This window comes from Alligator sinensis, unplaced genomic scaffold (assembly GCF_000455745.1).
Source record: "Alligator sinensis unplaced genomic scaffold, ASM45574v1 scaffold12_1, whole genome shotgun sequence".
NCBI lineage: Eukaryota > Metazoa > Chordata > Crocodylia > Alligatoridae > Alligator > Alligator sinensis.
The window spans coordinates 2321475-2340061 of record NW_005841973.1 but is presented as its reverse complement, the minus strand read 5'-3'; the positions used below and the strand labels follow the sequence as shown (position 1 = coordinate 2340061).

Here is an 18587-nt window from a genome sequence, read left to right as displayed (position 1 = left end):
TCTTCCTCAGGCATAAACCCTAATATTAAATGCCCCCTTTTACCCCCTTAAAAGAACCTCAGAGCATCCCAAGGTACTTTGGTTAAGAATCGTTAGTTTAGGCAAACTTATCCAGCCTCAGAGGGAGATGTACAAGAACTAGATGATTTCCTAAGGTGCAGTTCAACCCTGTGTGTCTGAGAGTCCACCATCATCTTAATTGAGTTATAAACCATACAAGTCAATACCTTATTCAGTAATGCATTATTTTACTGAAATTAGAATGATTTTCAAACCGAAAATGGACCATTTGGTTTTTAACTTTCCAGACTTTTTTGTGTGTTCTTGAAATCATAACCGCAGTACTCTGCATTTATCGTATGAGTAGTTCTGTTTAAATCTTGTTCCTACATGATGATTTTGATGGTGTGGGAGAGCCACTTGTTTACTGTTTCACTCTTCACCTAGGGAGTTCATTTGGCCTGGATCCCTCTAGTTCTCCGTCGCACACGGTAAATGATAAATGTTTGCTTCTCTATACACACAGCAACATCCAGTGAGAACTAACTTCCTGCACTGCTGGGTGTCGAGGCAAAAAAAAATTGTTAGACTTCCTTCACTTGAGCTTAATTACACACAAACCATCAAAAATAATTATTACAATTTAGCAAATGCGAGTTTATTTTCTTCTTGTGACTGTTTTGCATGCCGCAGCGAAGCTGAATCCTAGCCTAGTGCACATGGTGCTAATATCAAATGGCAGAGCTGCTTGATCATTTATATTCCTGCAGCATTGCTCTCTAATAGCTGCATTTAAAAAAAAAAAAACCAACACAAGAATGTGCCGTTGCCCGTTTCTCTTGCTTTCTCCAGCTGCTAGCCCAGGAGGTTCTAGTTAATTAGCATTCTTTAAAAGAGGTGTTGTTTTTTTGTTTGGCATTTATTAACACTATCAGTTTCTTTAAAAAGGAGAAAAAGAAGCTCGCCTCCAGCGTTGTTAATACTTCGTAGAGATGCCAGTATGAAGAACGATACCTAATAATAAATGTGTGGCCTCCGCCACCTTGAGCTAAGATGTTTATGAGCTGAAAGTGTGGAATTAAGCTCGGTTGGTTCTTGAATGGGAGGCTTGCCAGGAAAAGCCTAACATTGTAGGAAGAAATATTGGTTCAGAAGATGACGGTGTTCCCTCTGAGCCAATATTGATTCAGAGTCTCAATGAGGATGATTTTTTTTTTCTTCCCGTCTTTGACTAAAGTATTACATTTCAGTTTATGCTGAGCCATCCGATACTCCGAATTTCTGGTTCTCGGGGATTTATGACCTATTTGAAACTTCTGAACAGTGTTTGTTTTTTGAAACACCGACTGTGTCTGGATAGAAATACAGTTCTTGAGACCCTTGGCAGCTTTACTTGCCGGTTACTCTCCGGCTACACCGAATAGCAGTAGCGATACCGAACAAAATAATGTCAAAGAATCACAGAAATGAAGGGCTGGAAGGGACCTCGGAAAGATCACTGAGTCCAACCCCCCTGATCTGGGCAGGAATACTGCTGAGGTCAAATGATCCCAGCAAGGGGTCTGTTTGGTCTCTTGAGGACTTCCAAGGTTGGGGACTGCACCTCCTTGGGAAGTATAGTCCAGACTCTGGTCCCCCTTACTGTAAATAAGTTGTTCCTTACATCTAACCTGAAACCATCCTCTGTTGCCCCAGCCCTGGGTCCTGGGGACTTCTACGCCTTATCTGTAACACAGCAGCCGTGAGTGTCCTGGGAGATAAGAGCTGAACGCATCCTGCCCATCCAAGTCCACTGATATGCTTCAGACCTGGAAGTTAGCCAGTGAGGCTACTCTCCTTTGCCTCCAGTGCCTACCCTGAAGCCTTTGGTCCCTGGTGGGCCTCATTTTTGGCATGAGCCTGGATCTGTGTCATGGGTGAACTACTGCACCTGGGGCATGTCAGTCCACTTGTATGGGTGGGACATACTCAGCCCCTTCTTCCCCATGACCCGTTGCTACAACAGTAGAGACAAGCTCTGAGGCTCTAGGAAAGGTGAACTGTCCAGCTCTTGGGGCATTTGGGTCCTCAAGCTGAATGAGCCGCGGGGGCTAAATGGTCCAATAATCGGGAAGCTCTGGTGTCTCTGGTTCAGGGCAGTCCATATGGTGGTATGGGCTTCAACTTCCTGCAGGGAGGTTGCAAAGAGGATGGAGCTGGACTGTCCTCAGTTGGGGCAGATGACAGAACAAGGAGCAATGGGCTCAAGCTGCAGCAAGGGAAGTTGAGGTTGGATATTAGGAAGGATTTTCTTACTAGGAGGGTAGTAAAGCACTGGAACAAGTTACCCAGAGAGGTGGTGCAATCTCTATCCTTGGAGGTTTTGTCTCCACGACTTGGCTCGGAAAACCATTCCGACGTTTCACGGTACTGAAAATCTTCTATTTTCCCGTCTGAATGTGTTCGCGATCTGTTCATGGCTGTTTGATCTGGAGCCAGTATGGTTCTCTAATTTAAATAGCTCTTCGTCTCTGCTATTAACACTGCAGATTTGTTTACATAAAGTAATTGCATCCTCTCAACTTTTGCTTTGTTAAGCCGAACAAGGGAATCTCATACCCTTCCTAAGAATTGCATTCTTTCGGCCATCCTTGTTTTCCAAGAAGCATGGTGGGTTAGATGCACTGACACCTTTGTAAGGGAGGGGAAAAAAATCTTTGGAAAGTTCACAACGAGCTATAGACGTGGCTCTGTCTCAGCATGGTCTTGATTTCTTTCCTCCTTGTTCAAATGCTTTCTTCAAAAGAATGCTTTGCAAAAAGGGCAGCGGCTAAGCCCGAAGAAGTGACGCCAAAGGGATAACTGGAGATCTTAAACAATGAAATCTAAGTGGAAAAAAGTGGGAGAAGGAAATAAGACAGAAAGTGGGGAACTAACAAGACAGAACAGTGACCTCCAGCAACTATCACACGTGTTACTGATGCTCTCCCTTCCTCTCCTTTTCTGTATCTTTCCTATTGAGATGAGAGTGTTTCAGATTGTTTCATGATACAAGTCTTGATTTGTAAATCTCTATTCTCCAGCTCTCCACTGTGCAGGCACCTTCTCCTCTGATTTGTGATTTCATGATGTCCTGGCGGCACATGCAGCAATTGCTTACATGGAAGGTCCTAATTAAGCAATAATTTTTTTCATATTTGAGTAGCCTGATGTAACACAGTATGTACTTTAGGTGAGAATCAGGTTAGGTGCTGACATGGGACTTAGGCATCTAGGATGCATCTACATGTTTATTAATGCACTTTAGGTACTGCGCATTAAATCTAGTTCCTCTTGTGAGGTACTAGAAAAAAGATGAATTAACTTACTTTAATGTGCATTCACTAAAGAGCATGTTTTTTTTGCAATGCTTTAATGCACATTCAAATAGGCTAATGCACATTAAAGTGCACATGTAGATGCTTCCCTAAGTTCTGCCCGAGTTCCAGAATAATTCTGTTTGGTGGCTGTGCAACTTCCTGGACACTTAAAATCATAGAAAATTTGGGCTGGAAGGGACCTCAGGAGGTCACATCTAGTCCAACCCTCTGCTCCAAGCAGGACCAGCCCCAGCTCCATCATCCCAGACCTCCAGGGTATTGCAATCACTGAATCATAGAAAATGAAGGTTGAAGGGACCTCAGGAGGTCACATCTAGTCCATCCCTCTGCTCCAAGCAGGACCAGCCCCAACTGCATCATCCCAGCCAAGGCTTTGTCTACCCGGGTCTTAAACACCTCCAAGGATGGAGACTGCACCACCGCTCTGGGGAGCCTGTTCCCATGCTTCGCCACCCTCCTCGTGAGATGATTCTTCCTAATATCTAACCTAAACTTCCCTTGCTGAAACTTGAGGCCCTTCTTTTTGGCCTGTGAAGGTGTGTAGGATCCAACCATGAGGCTTCTGTTTCTGAGCATAAACTGGGAGTGATCTAGTTTGAGCACCTCTGCTTGAGTTCCTGGATGGGCTTGATCTCTGGGTTCCTAGGAGGGTGCTGATCTAAGAACAACAGCCTTGATTCAGTACAGCGTTGCATGCAGTGCACACTCGTGGTGGGTGTGAACCACTTTTGCATGACATAATGGTTGTCTAGAAAGTGCAAGGCTTGGTTCTAGACCCACTTCAGTCCGAGCGGAGTTAAACCCACCTTTTCCACATCTTGAGTGCCCTAACCGTTGGACTAGATAGCCTTGGGTGGGTGGATACGCCTTCCACTTCTCCTGTTGTAGCTGGCCTACTCCTTTGTCAGGAAAGTAAGTCCTGGGACCAGAGAACAGAACAAGCAAGAGGGGGCCCGACTCTAGCCCAGTGATGAAGGCAGGAGTAGGCAACCGTGAATCCTTTGGATCCTGGTGTCCACGCAGGAGGTCTAGTCAGATGCCTGCTGAATCCGCTCGTGGCTGACGAGCCCAATTGGAAAGCGAGACAGCTTGTTACCAGTTTGACAGATCCATTTGTTGAGCTGCCTCCAATGCCAGATGTTCCCTCCATGTCGGATGGGATTCTGCATACTCTTCCCAGCATTGATGTTGAATGACTTGAGATCTTCTTCTGCGTTGATGTTGAATGACTTGAGATCATTTTTGCATGCATCCTGGTGCTGATGTAGAGGGTGACTCTGCTTTCTAGAGTCATCTTGAATCTCCTAGGTACAAAATACTCTGGGGGGATATGGTCTTCTCTCATTCCCCTGACTTGACCGGTCCATTTTAACCTCCTCTTCTTGATTAGTGGTTTCTAAGTGTCTCAGTCCTGCATGCTCCAGTACTTCTGTGTTTGGTATTCTGTCTTCCCAGTTTATTTTCAGGATCTTACGCAGACAAGGAAGCTTTTCAGTCTCTTGATGAGCCTAGCGTCTGTCATCCATGTTTCTGAACCATAAAGCAGCGTCGATAGCACAAAAGTCTCGAAGATTTGCATCTTCACCTTAGCTGATTGCTGTTATTCCATGCACGTTTCTGTAATGATGAACGCTCTCCCCTGGGAAAAGGGAGGTCTCAGTTGTAGTTCCCATTCCCAGGATGGTTTATGCATTTCAGTTGAAAGAGTCATTAGATAAAAACCACAAATGAATCTTGCAGGCATTAGGTGAGTGGCTTGGATCTGTCCCTTTGTTCTCTCTGAAAAGTTGAGCATACTTTTGTTTTCTGCTTCTTTCATCTCCCTTTGCTGACTGCCCTTTATTTATGTGCTCTGCTGCTGTATCTCCGAGGCAGAAGAACAGGTCATTCCTTAGTCTTTCAAATATGGGAAGCCGCACAGTAGATTGCGGGCTGGGAGTTAGGAGAACTGGTTTCTAACCCTTGCTCTTATTCACACAGTATGATGTTGGGCATGTCATTTATCTTCTTTGAACCTAAGGTTTCTTGCTGCTAAAAAGAACATCTCTACCTCTCACGGGGTGCTGTGAAGCAGTGTAAAATGCTGAGAGCCTTGAATAGGAGGCCCAGTGAGTATTCATTATTGCTGTTGTCTTGATTCCCTCACCCATCAAGGTGCCTTATTTAGTTAAAGGCTCTTAGATTATCCTCTTTCAGTATTGGGCATAATGACATGGTGATTAGGCTGCTCATAATGTTGGCTACAAATGTCCAACTCGGGATCCTTAAAATTATAGTTTATTAGGCAGATTGAAACACTGTAATCATAAACCTTGGGGCTGGTCCCCACACACACACACACACACATGCACACACACAGTAGCAGGCTACAGAGTCAGGTATACCTATCCTACAAGCACTGGAGTCTGTCGTTGAGGCTTCTTTCAGTGTGGTGTTATCTTCCAGAAGGGGGTCGCCGGCTGGTCCTTCTGGCTGGACAGGTCTGGTTAAGTTGGAGATCAAGAGGGCGCCACTGAGGGTCACTTTTCACTGCTTTTTATCTGTCCCTGGCAGACTTTGGTGACTCCCCAGTTTTCAGGTTTGCCCAATCCAGGGGTCATTGACCCTCGTGGGACATTTTGAATAGGGCTCTGGGAGTGGTCGATCTGGAGATATTCAGCCCAAAAGTTGGTCCCCTGTGTTGATTAACTCAGACCAGGGCTTCTAGCCCTTGGTCAGTGACGTTTAGAGATTTCCCGCTGATCTGCAGCTTCCCAGGTGTTAATTGCTGCCTGCTTCCATGTTACACATTCAATCACGTTACACATTCAGTCACTGATTCACTCGCTCTTTCAGGGGCCAGCCTGATGCAGGGAAGGGCAGTTTGATTCCTGCCCTTGTTAACATTGTTACAATGTATAATTTACTTATGAAACTAAACACATTCAGTTGAAAGTTGAAAGGTGAGGAGTATAAAATATAAGCTACAAATGCCATGGCACACAAATAGATAAAAATACCAAAATACAAGGGGAGATACAAAATGCACACATACAAATTTTAAAACACAATTCGTTATCTTAAAGTGAAAGAGAGAGAAAGGAAGAAAAGGTAGAAAAAGAGAAACATATCCAAAGAGGGGAGAGCAAATGCAGGCAAGAGGAAAAGGGGGCTTTCTGCTACAATTAAAAAAAAAAAAAAGCGTAATTCACTGAGGTTTCACCACCATTTTCATGTCAATGAGGAAATGCCATGAACACTTTCTAGGTTTCGGTGCAAATGATACTATATCTGGTATTGGCCGATAGCGGCACAGGTTTCCATAGTGCATCCATGCTTGATTCAGCCTTGCTCTGTTTCTTTTGTGTTTTTTGGATTAGGCCAGCAGTGCTCAACCTTTTGGGCCCCTGGATCTAGCCGCACGCAGCCCACATCCTGCCATGTGCAGGACCTGCTCTGGGCAGCACTGCCTCTGCTCCGTGCACCTGATCTAGCACACGGGGCCATGTGTCCACCCACGAGGCTCCGCGTGGGTCCAGAAATTTTCCAGCTGCAATGGCAATTAACACCGCTGCCACTCCCCCAGCCCCAAATTTTCAGACCCCTGAGGAGCCCCGTGGCTTGATGACATGGCTCCACAGGCCACAGACTGAGCACCCCTGGATTAGGCTGTTCAGTATTCAAAGCTCTTCGTTGGGGGGTGAATACAACGCGTCCTGCTAGAGTCGAGCGTTTAGGGGAGAATTTATTTTTTAGGGTTTTCAATTTTTGCTCCAAAAGGGCTCAGCTTGCAGTTCATTTTTCCCTTCTTTATTCTTTTTGTACTATTCTGTAGTCATTTTTCCTCTCAAGATTTTTCCAACTTCAGTGCTTTCTCCAAATATAACTGATGTCAGCAAGAGTCTTTCAAGGTCAGGACCAGCATCCTTATCAGTGTTAGTTTGCTTCTTGTAGTACATGATTCCAGTAAAAATGAAGATATGGGAGACCTAAGTGTCTCATGTATGTTAACGTTGTTTTTTTTGCAGGGCGGGTAACGTGGTTATTATATGGCAAGTCTCTGTGATGTTTTATGTGTGTGTTTTTTAGCCGTATTTCTCAATCTGAAAATGATGTATCCCATTTATAGGTAGATAATGTAGGTAAGTCTTCAATGCCGTTTCTTGCTTTATCGAAAAAGGGTTCCCATCTCTAAGACAGCCAGGCTGGCAGGTTTCTAAATAATAAATTCACTTGGAAAATAATTTCACTAGAGGTTTAGGAGAGTAAATTTAAAGGGGGAATCATGAACACCATTTTGTTGTTCAGTCATCTTTCTGTTCATTATATGCATATTTAACACATGCCCTCATTACTGATCCATTGTAATATAATCTAGGACGCCCACCTAATTAGCCACACTTCATGTATCAGTATCTTTCACATTTAATCCTTCATTAACAGTCTTTACTAGATTGTTCGTGCCTCTTCATACTTTCCAGATTAGCCTCCTTAGGGCAGTGTGTGTCCTCTACTCAACCCTATTAATTTCCAGAGGGATTAATAAACCTGTCCGGGACTGAAGAAGTACATTACGAAACCAAACTGTAACCTTTTAAAAAAATATAAATTTTAAATAAAAGGCCCTTATTTAATTATGAAACAGCCACTGGAATATATTTTCATTCAAAGCTACTGTAAAGTTGCCTACAGAGCTTCTGCTTCTAAGGACTGATTAGCATGAAAAATGGGAACGAAGGGGATTTGGGAGGACGGTGCAACGTGCACACGGCCCCTGCGCAAAGCCCAAGCAAACTGATGTGATATAGGGAGAAGGCGATACGTTGGGGAATAGGGAACGAGCACTACCTTCGACCCAAGGGTGCCCATTTGCTACTTGGAGCATCTTGGCCGGAAGCAGGAGCTGTTACTATTGCAGACGCTGCTATTCAGAGATTTATAGCCGGTGGGTCCATCTCATGGCAGATTAAATGGGCCTCGTCCGGGTCTCCCCCCCCCCCCAAATATTGTGTGCGTGTGTGTGCGTGTTATAACGAATGATCATGCAGCTTGGCTGGAATAGGCCTGTTCACCTGCTTTGCAGCTACTTTTCTCCTGTGCACTAGAGTACCTCCTGGCCTGTCCCCCCACTTGCTAAGAGCATCCCTTGTTGCAGGATGGTGAAATAACACTTTAGAGCAGCAGTTGCCAACCTTTTCAGCCCCTGGGCCAGTGACCCAGCTTGCCAGAGTCATGCGGGAGCTAGATCCTGGCTGTTGCCACTGCTTCTCCCCCCTGCAGCGTGGGGGAAGCCCCTGCAGCTGAGCGCCAGTAAAGCCCCACGTTTGCAGCTGTCGGTTGTCAGCCCCTGCTTTAGAGTGATTTTTATGGCATGGATTGCATCCCATCAGCCGAGCATGTTAAAGTGGGTTTTTAGAAATAATAAGCATGTCTGAGCGCTTCAACACAGACACTCTCATGGACCCAGAGGAACAGGCTTCCACCTTCAGCTTCCTCTGTGCAAACATTAAGTTTGTTTTCTACCTATGGGGACTTCTTACCATCTTTACTTTTCCCTGAGGAAGGGCATGTGTGGCCGAAAGCTTGCAGAAAAAGGGTTTTTTGGTTTTTTTGCGACTTAATTGGTCTAATCAAAGGTATCATCTCTAAACCAAGAGTTCGAGAGTTTTGCATTTCAATTTTAATTAGGCAGATGAGGTTTTTTGGGTTGATGCAATATCTTGTATTAGACCAACTAAATAGTTGGAAAAATTGTTCTTTGCAAGTTTTGAGCACAAACACCCTTCTTCGGGCATAGGGAAGGTCCTGAAAGCTTGCAAAGAACAGTTTTTCCAACTATTTAGTCAGTCTAATAAAAGATATTGCATCTACCCAAAGAACCTTGTTTGCCTAGACCAGGGGTGAACAAAATGGGCCTGCCAGGCCATTCTAGCTGCTTGCGGGGCCCCTAAAATTGTAGAAAATTAATATTTATCTGCCCCAGCTGCCTGTCATGCGACCCTCGATGGCTTGCCAAAACTCAGTAAGTGGCCCTCTGTCTGAAATAATTGCCCACCCCTTCTTTAGACCAACACAGCTACCATCAACAACCCTGAAGCATGGAAGTTATCAATTTTAATTAATTAATTATCCTTGTTTTGAGCGACAAGCATGATTTTTCTTAGAAGCTGATTACCGCTTGTTCATGCAACAGGTAGCACAGCAGAGATTTTCCTAAATGATACCATAAGCCTTTTGCAAACATAATGCTTTTAAGCTGACTTTCATCAAGAGCTGGTTTCAAAGAAGAGATCCCTATGTTGTTCATGCACAACTGTTTAGCAGCGAAGTAAAGTCACACGATGCATTTCTTTTAGTGATCTTACTTTGTGGAAGACGCGAGGAAGGCGAACTGGGATGACGTTTTGACTCGGTTGTTCCTCCAAGAGCTAAAATTTCTGAAATTAATGCATGAAGTGTTTGTGCCTGTGTGCGTGTGTATGTGATGTGGGCTTTCTTTTTTCCCTTTTTAAACTGCTACTAAAGAAATGTAGGTGTGTTGTGCTGGTAGCACTTCCCTCTTTGAAAGCAGCTGTTTGGCTGTGTTAAGGCATTGCACATTTTGGAGAAAAAAATACCCCCCATCATCATATTTACCATTCTTAAGAGTGAAGTGCCCAGGGGAGTGAACTTTTCCATTTGTTCATAGTCGCTGGGTGCATCTGACCAAGGCCTTGTACATTGTTTTTACTAGTTTCTCAATACTGATCTAGGAAAGTATTACTAGAAGTGAGGGGGTAGTTTTGCTATCCAGCCTTGGGTGTATCCATTGACACTAGTGACGAAGATGTCCATGAGTGTCAGTTTAATTGATGGTTTTTATGATGTGCACATCTGTCTAGTTGGATTAGATTTGAGATGCAGAGTTAGAATCACAGACAACGAGGGTTGGGAGGGACCTCAGATGGTCACGTCTAGTCCAACCCCTGCTCCAAGCAGGACCAGCCCCAACTAGACCATCCCCAACTAGGTCATCCCAGTTAAGTTACATGGGCCACTAACCAGCCTTTGGATGGTAACTGTCTGCAGCATATTTGGGGGCTGGACCCGATGATCTCGCGAGGTCCCTTCCAGTCCTATTGTCTATGAGAATTATGAAACAATCTAATGAATAACGTTAAAAAAATGTTCTTTAAAACATTGAACAGACTCTTTATTCCATCACTTACCGTTGAAGCATCAGATGTAAAGAATTTGGCAAACACATTGAAAAAAACTTGTGTGTGTGAAGTCGAAAGAAATTCCTGAATCAGCCACATAAGCAGGGAAAAAATAAATTCTATGTTAAATGTTTCTGTTCCAGCAAGTACGTAGCGTTATTACCTTGTGTAGGCAAGGAAATGTTCCTTTCATTTAAATACGAGAATCCTTTAAAGCTGATTTTTGTTTTACTGCTGCTTATCTTAATTTCCATTCGTTCATTTAAACATCAGTTAAGCTAATATGAATATGCAAATTCATCTGAATTCTTAGTGATAAAATCTCAAATACCTGTTTAATTTCATGCATTTATCTTTGACACTAAAATATTCTGGAGCTGGGTCTATCATGGCTGTGCGTGACCTCCTGCGTTGGATACGGTAACCCTTTCCCTGAAATTTTTGCAGCTTTCTTTGAAAGAAGCAATATTTATGTGGTGAGATATTAGCTTTTTATTGAATCAGCTAGTATAGGTGAGAGCCATCAGTGATAATAAGCCTTCTTTCCTCTCATTGGAATACTGCGTACCATTGTAATTACCCATATTTCAGGGGAAAATTAATTCAAACAGAAACAGGTGGAGAAAAAAGCTTCAGGGTGGTTAGGGGTGGGGGAACAGTCCTTTTTGCATGAGGAGACCAAAAGATCTTGGCATGTTTAACCTAGGAAAAGGATACCTGATTGCTCTGTAAATATAGCATGGGACAAATACCCGGGAGGGGAAAGAATTGTTTTAAGATAAAGGCCAGTGTTGCCGTAAGGACAAATGGATATGAATTAGCCATGAGTTTAAGTTGGAAATTAAAAAAACAAACAAACCCAACTTTCTATTAGATGTATGAAGTTCTGGACCAGTTTGAATTGGGGTAACGGGGCCAGACAATCTCATCATTTGTAAAATGGAGCTTGATAAATTTGTGAATGGGATTGTGATGTAGTTGCCTGTGAAAACAGGAGACCGGATTTTGAGTCCTTGTGTCCCTAAAAGTGCTGAAGTCGCTGACTTCCCTCCAGGGCTGTGTGCAGTTGCTCTTCTCTCCCTTTATGCAGACAGAGGAACTAGGGAGAAGATGAGAACAGCATCAAAGTATGGCTTTACAGCTGGGGCAGGAACTCCACTTCGGCATTAGTTAGAAACTTTATCCTTTGATACTGTTGATTAAGGCACCTTGATGGAGGGTGTTCATTCCTTTGGGTCATCCTCTATCCCACCCATTTAACATAAATCTTACTGATGAATCACAGACAAGGAGGGCTGGAAGGGACCTCAGGAGGTCGCATCTAGTCCAACCCCCTGCTCCGAGCAGGACCAGTCCCAACTACATCATCCCAGCCAAGGCTTTGTAGAGCCAGGTATTAAAAACCTCCAAGGATGGAGATGCCACCACCTCTCTGGGTGACCTCTTCCATTGCTTCACCACCCTCCTCGTGAGAGTTTTTCCTAGTATCCAACCTCAACTTCCCTTGCTGCAACTTGAGCCCATTGCTCCTTGTTCTGTCATCTGTCACCCAGGTGTTTCCTCTAAGCAGTGCGGCGTGCTCATGCTGTGCTGCCAGGTGCGCCTGCATGGCCACGCACACCGCACAGCTTAGAGGAAACACTGCTGCCCCCACTGAGACCAGCCCAGCTCCATCCTTTTTGCAGCCCTCCTGCAGGGAGGTGAAGGCTGCTATTCAATCCCCCTCGGTCTTCCCTTCTGCAGACTAAATCAGCCCAGTTCCCTCAGCCTTTCCTCACCAGTCATGTCCCCCAATCATTTTCATTGCCCTCCGCTGGACTCTCTTCAATGTGTCCACATCCTTTCTGTAGTGGGGGCCCACAGCTGGACACCGGACTCCAGATGTGGCCTCCCTAGTGCTGAATAGAGGGGAAGGATCACTGCCCTCCATCTGCTGGCAACGCTCCTACCCATGCAGCCCAGGATGCCGTTGCCCTTCTTTGCAACAAGAGCAGGCCATATTCAACCTTCTGCTCACTTACTCTTTCAAACCCAGGGCGTTACACCCAGGTGAATTCAGTCTTGTATATTTTCATAAAACATTGAAGAAGTTGCAGTTTGTTGTCACACGTTATTAGCACTTCAAGGCTCTGTGGTCATCGAGAGCTTGCAACTTACTTCTTTATTTTCAATCCTTTTCTAGTCTACAGCATTTGCTCTTTTGTGCGACGATATCGAGTGATATTTCTTTTCTTCCTTCTCTTGGCTGCAGTGAAAAGTCAAACCCCTGGCAAGCCTGAATAATAGGGGCAAATGCCACAACAGAGCCTCATTGTTCTTCCCTGCCATTCAGGTGCAGTAGCGAGTGGTACGCTTACTTCTCTCTTCAAAAGCAAGGAAAAAACACTTGAAAGATGGCATGTTAAACTGAAGAAAGAGGCGATGAACTGTCCCTGTCCCTATTGCCACTAGTGCTAAACCGGTGCAGTTGTGAGAACTGTTTCATTGATGCTTGTTAACAATAGATTGCTTTGAAAATCAGTGTCATATTATGCAGTCTCTTTTTTCAGCCGCACCGCACCCCTTGTTTTGAGATCGTCCTCTGCCTTGTTGCCTCTAATTCACCATCTTCCCTTTTTGCTGTGGGAATGTAAATCTCCCTGGTGTTTTACTGTATCAAGAATATTCATGGTACATATCTGGGTGGGAGGGGGAGCTTGGTCCCTTGACCTGTTGCTTGTACTCAGACAGCTAGTGCAAGGTTGGGTATGTCTATTTTGCTCTTAGGTTCCTGCCATTGATAATATGGGGTTGTTGGTTGTTGCCGCGTTGGTCTAAGGACACAGGCGGACAAGGTTCTTTGGGTAGATGTGATATCTTTTATTAGACCAACTGAAGTTATTAAACCTGGATATCAGGAAACCCAAAGCTCACTCTGCCAACTCTTTTAGAAGTCTTGAGCGTAAGTTATCTGTGGTCTGATTGCTTAAAAAAGCTTCCAACCTGGCTCCCACTTTCAGATAACAGCAATCCAGCTTTTCCCCCCTGTTCAATGCAGTGTCTTTGTGGCTAGTTTGACATTTTATGGCATAATAAATTGGTTGTCTGTCTGGCATGTTACTGTTAATTATATGATACATGTAACATCTGGTGAGGGATGGGGAGCTGTACTTTAGTTCATCTAATAAAAGCTGTACTAAAGTTGGTCTAATAAAAGATATCATGTCTATCCCAAGATTGCCTACCATCGATAAAGTGGAGCAGGAAAGCATCTGCACTGAAAGGAATTGGTGATCACGGCTATTAGAGCTGAAAGGTTTCTCTGTTAGCTTCAAGCTCCCATCACACTTTAGCTGATTTCCATAGAGAACCTGGGTCCCCTGAGAGATGTCGTCCTTGAAATCCTCACTCACTGAAAGAGCTTGCAACTGGATCCCAAGCTGCTGCCCCCCTATACTAGCACATGCAGGCATCTTGGTACCCAAACCACTTGGTACCTAGACCATCCTGGCCAGCAGGCACATAGCTCATCCAGTTGATACTCCCCAGGACCCTGTATTCCATATATCTGGGCACCATGTATACCCTGGGTTTCATACTTCTCTTCTGGCCTAGTGCTTCTTTCATCTTGGGAAGGAATTTTGTTTCGTCCGAATCCTGGCAGGTCTAATTTTACACTCGCATGCTTGTGCGGTCGGGACTGGCTGCCTCACCTGTCTGAGGCAGGCTGCAGCCTTCCCTGAGAGCACAGCAAAATGCACAGGTTCCTCCTTTCTGCTTGGGGTATTGGAGGAAAGAAAGGTCACTCCAAACACAGAATAGCTGTTTCTGGCGCCACATGGCAGAAGCATTTGACAGCTGTTCTTGCAGGCACCAGTCCAATTCCTTTTCAAGTAACACTATAAATATTTGCCAGACGGTCCTGAAATGATATATTTAAATGTATCTGTAATCACTTTATGGTGTTTACATAGATCCTCTTTACATTTTTTAATTTGACTTTACAGCGTTGGTATCAATCCAGGGAAAAGCCATTAACATTCACGCAGCATTTGCTAGGCCTGACCAGGCAGCTGATTGCGGGAGTCTGTTCTGCCTCTGGCAGAGGCCATTGCTTCACGCTGCTAAGAAAGGTGATTCCACATCACCCCTTGTGATGCGCCTTAGGAGAGTATATGCACGGGGGGAATAATTGCCATTAGATGATCAGTTAATGCACCAAACATGACATTTCCTTTTGTGTTCCTATGTAAAACCACAAGTGAATTTCCTCCCCCCCCTTGGTGCCTCCAGTTACAGAATTTGACTCTTGTGTCCTTAATTTGGGTCTGTGACTGATGACTTTTACTGGTATTTCACGATACATTACAACTTAAGCCAGTCTGCACAGTGATATATCCTGAAAATCAATTTTTACTTCCCTCTTTAACACAATTTTAGTCTATTGCTACCACCCCACCACACTCGAGTTGGCAGGAAGAACTGCTAAGTCAGAGCAGCAGCGGGACTCAGATTTCAATTGCCAGTGGGATCTCGTTGGGAGAAGCGATCCGACAGCGATCTGCCATCAATCAGGTATTTCTACTACATTTTCGGTAGGTTTTTGTTTCTCCAGGTAGTCTTGAGAGAGAGTGTTTCCTTGTCTGAAATCCTGTGCATTTAAGCTGGAAATATGTAATGCAATTGATATTTGTTGGGGACCCAACCCCAAGCCCTAAAGTTCAGTCTACAAGAACTCGGGCATTTGCTTATTTTTGCACACTGAGACTGGCCCTATTGTAGCTAATCTTATTGTATAAAATTACGTACCGTATGCATTTGCAGAGTAGAGACCCAAAATTGGCTTTGGAGTTTCAGAAGTCAGGTGATTACTGGGCACTGCGACTGAGAGATCGGAGGCTATTTTTTTGAACAGCACAGGGTGTTTATTTCATATAAAATATTAGCAAAATCATAGCAGTATTCTGGACTGGACTCTCCAATTCTCCTTATTCCGTTTCTGCTTCCTGGTACAAAGAGATGAAATACTTTTTCTGTCGGTTCCTTTGAGTCCGGAATAACAACTCTTGAATCTTCCATGAGGATTTTAAAATGTACAACACTGAAATAGCCAACTATTTTTTAGCAAAGTGGGTATTGAGACTTGGAAAGAAAACTTGGCATACAAGGTAGCTGAAAGTGGTACACTTCCTATTGATTATGCTTCTTAATATAATATACGAATTACAGAAGCATTTGTATCCAAACCACTTGCATAATATTCAGGGCCTCCATTGACAAATTGAAACTGTTAAGTGACATTATTTGTAATTCATACCACTGATCTGATCCTCACCCAGAGACATCTGCTTTGTCTTCCCCTGCCAATTCTGTGAAAAGCTGGAGAGCTGGGTAGGATGGTGACATCACAGATCTCTAGATGGCCAAGCAGCTCTAGCCCAGTATGCGTGCACCCTGGGAAGAAATGGCTTTCAAGGGGGGGAGGTATGGGCATATCAACTCGGAACAACAGGCTTGTCTGCTTGTGGGACGTTACAGCACAGTAGCTAGGTTGTGAATTTACCACATATTAGCTATACCGCGCTGGGCACGTTTACACATGATGCTAACTGCACAGTAGCCTAATACTGCGCAGTAGCATGCCGGGCAAAACCCATGCTAATAGGCTACTGCGCTGTAAGCATCACTAAAAACCCATGCACTGGTGCGACTGCGCAGTAGTGCAGGTTACAGTGCATTGATTAAGTACTTGGTTATCCAAAATTTAATGCGCAGTAACTACAGTGCATTAATGAACGTGTAGACGTGCCCGCTGACTCCCTGCCTCGTCACTCTGCATGTGCACTAAGGCTAGCAGCAGACATCTTCAATGAAGGGTGATCAGCTGTGCTTCGACGTACCGTGGCACAGCTGATCGTGCTCCAGGGACGTTGGTAGATGTCCGCAGTTGGGCTGCATCTGCAAGCCAGGGAAAATCCACACTGGCAGATGTCCTCCCCCATGTTGGGGAGCAGGTGAATCCCCTGCAGATTTCCCTGTATGCATCTAAATGTCTGGAGAGGGGGTCTTGAACAGGAGTCCCTTTCTCCATGTTTGCCGGGATTCCTCTCTGTAAGGGATTGCTCCCCTCCATCCTGGCAGACATGCAGATGGAAATCCCACAGCAGGGTCTAACTGGGGGTTAGGCTGGGTGGGGGAGAGCAGGGTTTTCCTTGCCCAAGCAGACCTGCAGGTCTGGCTGAGCAGGGAAAACACCACAGAGGTAATACTGTTTGCTGCCATAAAGTGGCAGAGTCTGTTACCACCTTTTGTTACACCAATGATTTTTCTTTCATGTGGTGCAACAAAGGACATCTATTTGCTCAGCATTTGTGCCACCATAAAAAATTTTATGGTGGCACCAATGAGGCATCAGGTGAATGGCCTGTTTCCACCCTAAATGTGAGATAGCAGACTTCATTTTCAAAGCAGTGTGAGCTACCTAGCACAAAAGTACAGCCCCCCCCCGATGTTACATTTATTATATAATTAACAGTAACATGCCAGACAGTCAAACAATTTATTATGCCATAAAATGGCAAACTAGCCACAAAGATGTCCCATAGGACAGAGGAGAAAGCTGGATTGCTGTCATCTGGAAGTGGGATCCAGGCTTAAAGCTTTTTTTTAAGCAATCAGGTCAGATAACTTATGCTCAAGAGTTCTAAAAGAGTGGGCCGAGTGACCTTAGGGTTTCCTGATATCCTGGTTTTATAAATCTTGGATTCTTGAGGGTTGTGTCACATTTAGTAAAAGCGCCCACATGATGACTGGAATAATTTGTAGCCTGACACAAACCCTGGGCAAAGTAGTGGCAAAGCTGAGATGGGATTCAATTAATACAAATGAAAGGCTAGGGATAAAATGAATGGCTGGAAATATAAGTAATGCCAGCCAACTTGGCATTATTGGTGAATACATCAGGTTTAGTCAAGAAGACCTAATTCTTTGATGAGATGACAAGTGTTCTTGATAAAGGTAAGTGCACAGATGTGACTGATGCTTGTAAGGCACTGACTTTGCTCTGCAGGACGTTCTGATCTCTCAAGCTGGTGCTCTATGATATTGAGTTATCGCATGTTAAATGGATTAAGAGCCAGCTGACTGACAGCGATCAAAGAGGAGCTGTCGGGGGAGACTCACTGAATGATGTTGTGTCTTTTGTTCTCAGAGATGGGCTGTGATATGGCCTGGCAGCACAAGGAGGACCCACAGTGGCATGTCTTTATCTTTACACTTCTTTTTTGGTTTTTTTTTTTTTCATCTGGAAACTCAGGACCCTCCCTTTGAATTCTTTACGCATTGATATGATCTGCGGCAACAGACTTGTCAGACTAGCACCAATAATCAGATTTGCTTACGAACAGTTCCTGTTCTAACCTAAGCTCTATTACGTTTATTGCTTGGTCCAGTAAAGTTTATTACATTGCAGTTTTGAATTACTGCCTTCAGCTCACTCTGTGCTCATTGAAGCCTTACTTGCAGGGTTCAGAGCCAAATATTTACTGCCATAAATATTACATCCTAAGTTTACAGTTCTTTGAGGAAATTGTTGAATCAGTTATAAAAGAACGCTTCTTAAAGCCTGCGAGAATTAGGGTTGGGGGCTGTACTTCTTGCACGCAAATTCTAGCTCAAGAAAACAGCCTCTGGACACATCATTTGCATCTCAAAAGGTAGAAATAACCCTGAATCTGGAGACTATTTTCTTTCTACTGACTGTGTGCAAGTTTTAGATTAAATGCAATACAGTGAGGCATTATTTCTTCATTTATATTAATATTTCTGCAGTTATAAATTATATGAATTTGTGTTAATGGTAGTAGTGCTGCTTGGTACATCATAAATGGCTTTAATACTCTTAATTCTCTGCACTGAAAGCTGTTCTGTGCCCTTTCCATAATTAAAATACATCTGTGTAATTACTTCCCCAATAATCCCCCTGGAAATTCTTTTAATACACTGCTAGAACTGTCACATACTTAAAATAGAAGGTGTTGTATTATGTTTAAAGGTGAAACAAAAGGATTTA

General features: G+C 44.1%; 1 protein-coding gene across 1 annotated transcript in view; it reads left to right on the top strand.

Moving 5' to 3' along the window:
- Positions 1-18587, top strand: part of ALMS1 (ALMS1, centrosome and basal body associated protein) — a 140448-nt gene that overhangs the window by 31456 nt on the left and 90405 nt on the right. The window contains exon 2 of the mRNA XM_025200700.1: positions 14957-15091. Within this exon, the coding sequence (XP_025056485.1) occupies positions 14957-15091 (135 nt within the window). The remainder of the gene's footprint in view (positions 1-14956; positions 15092-18587) is intronic.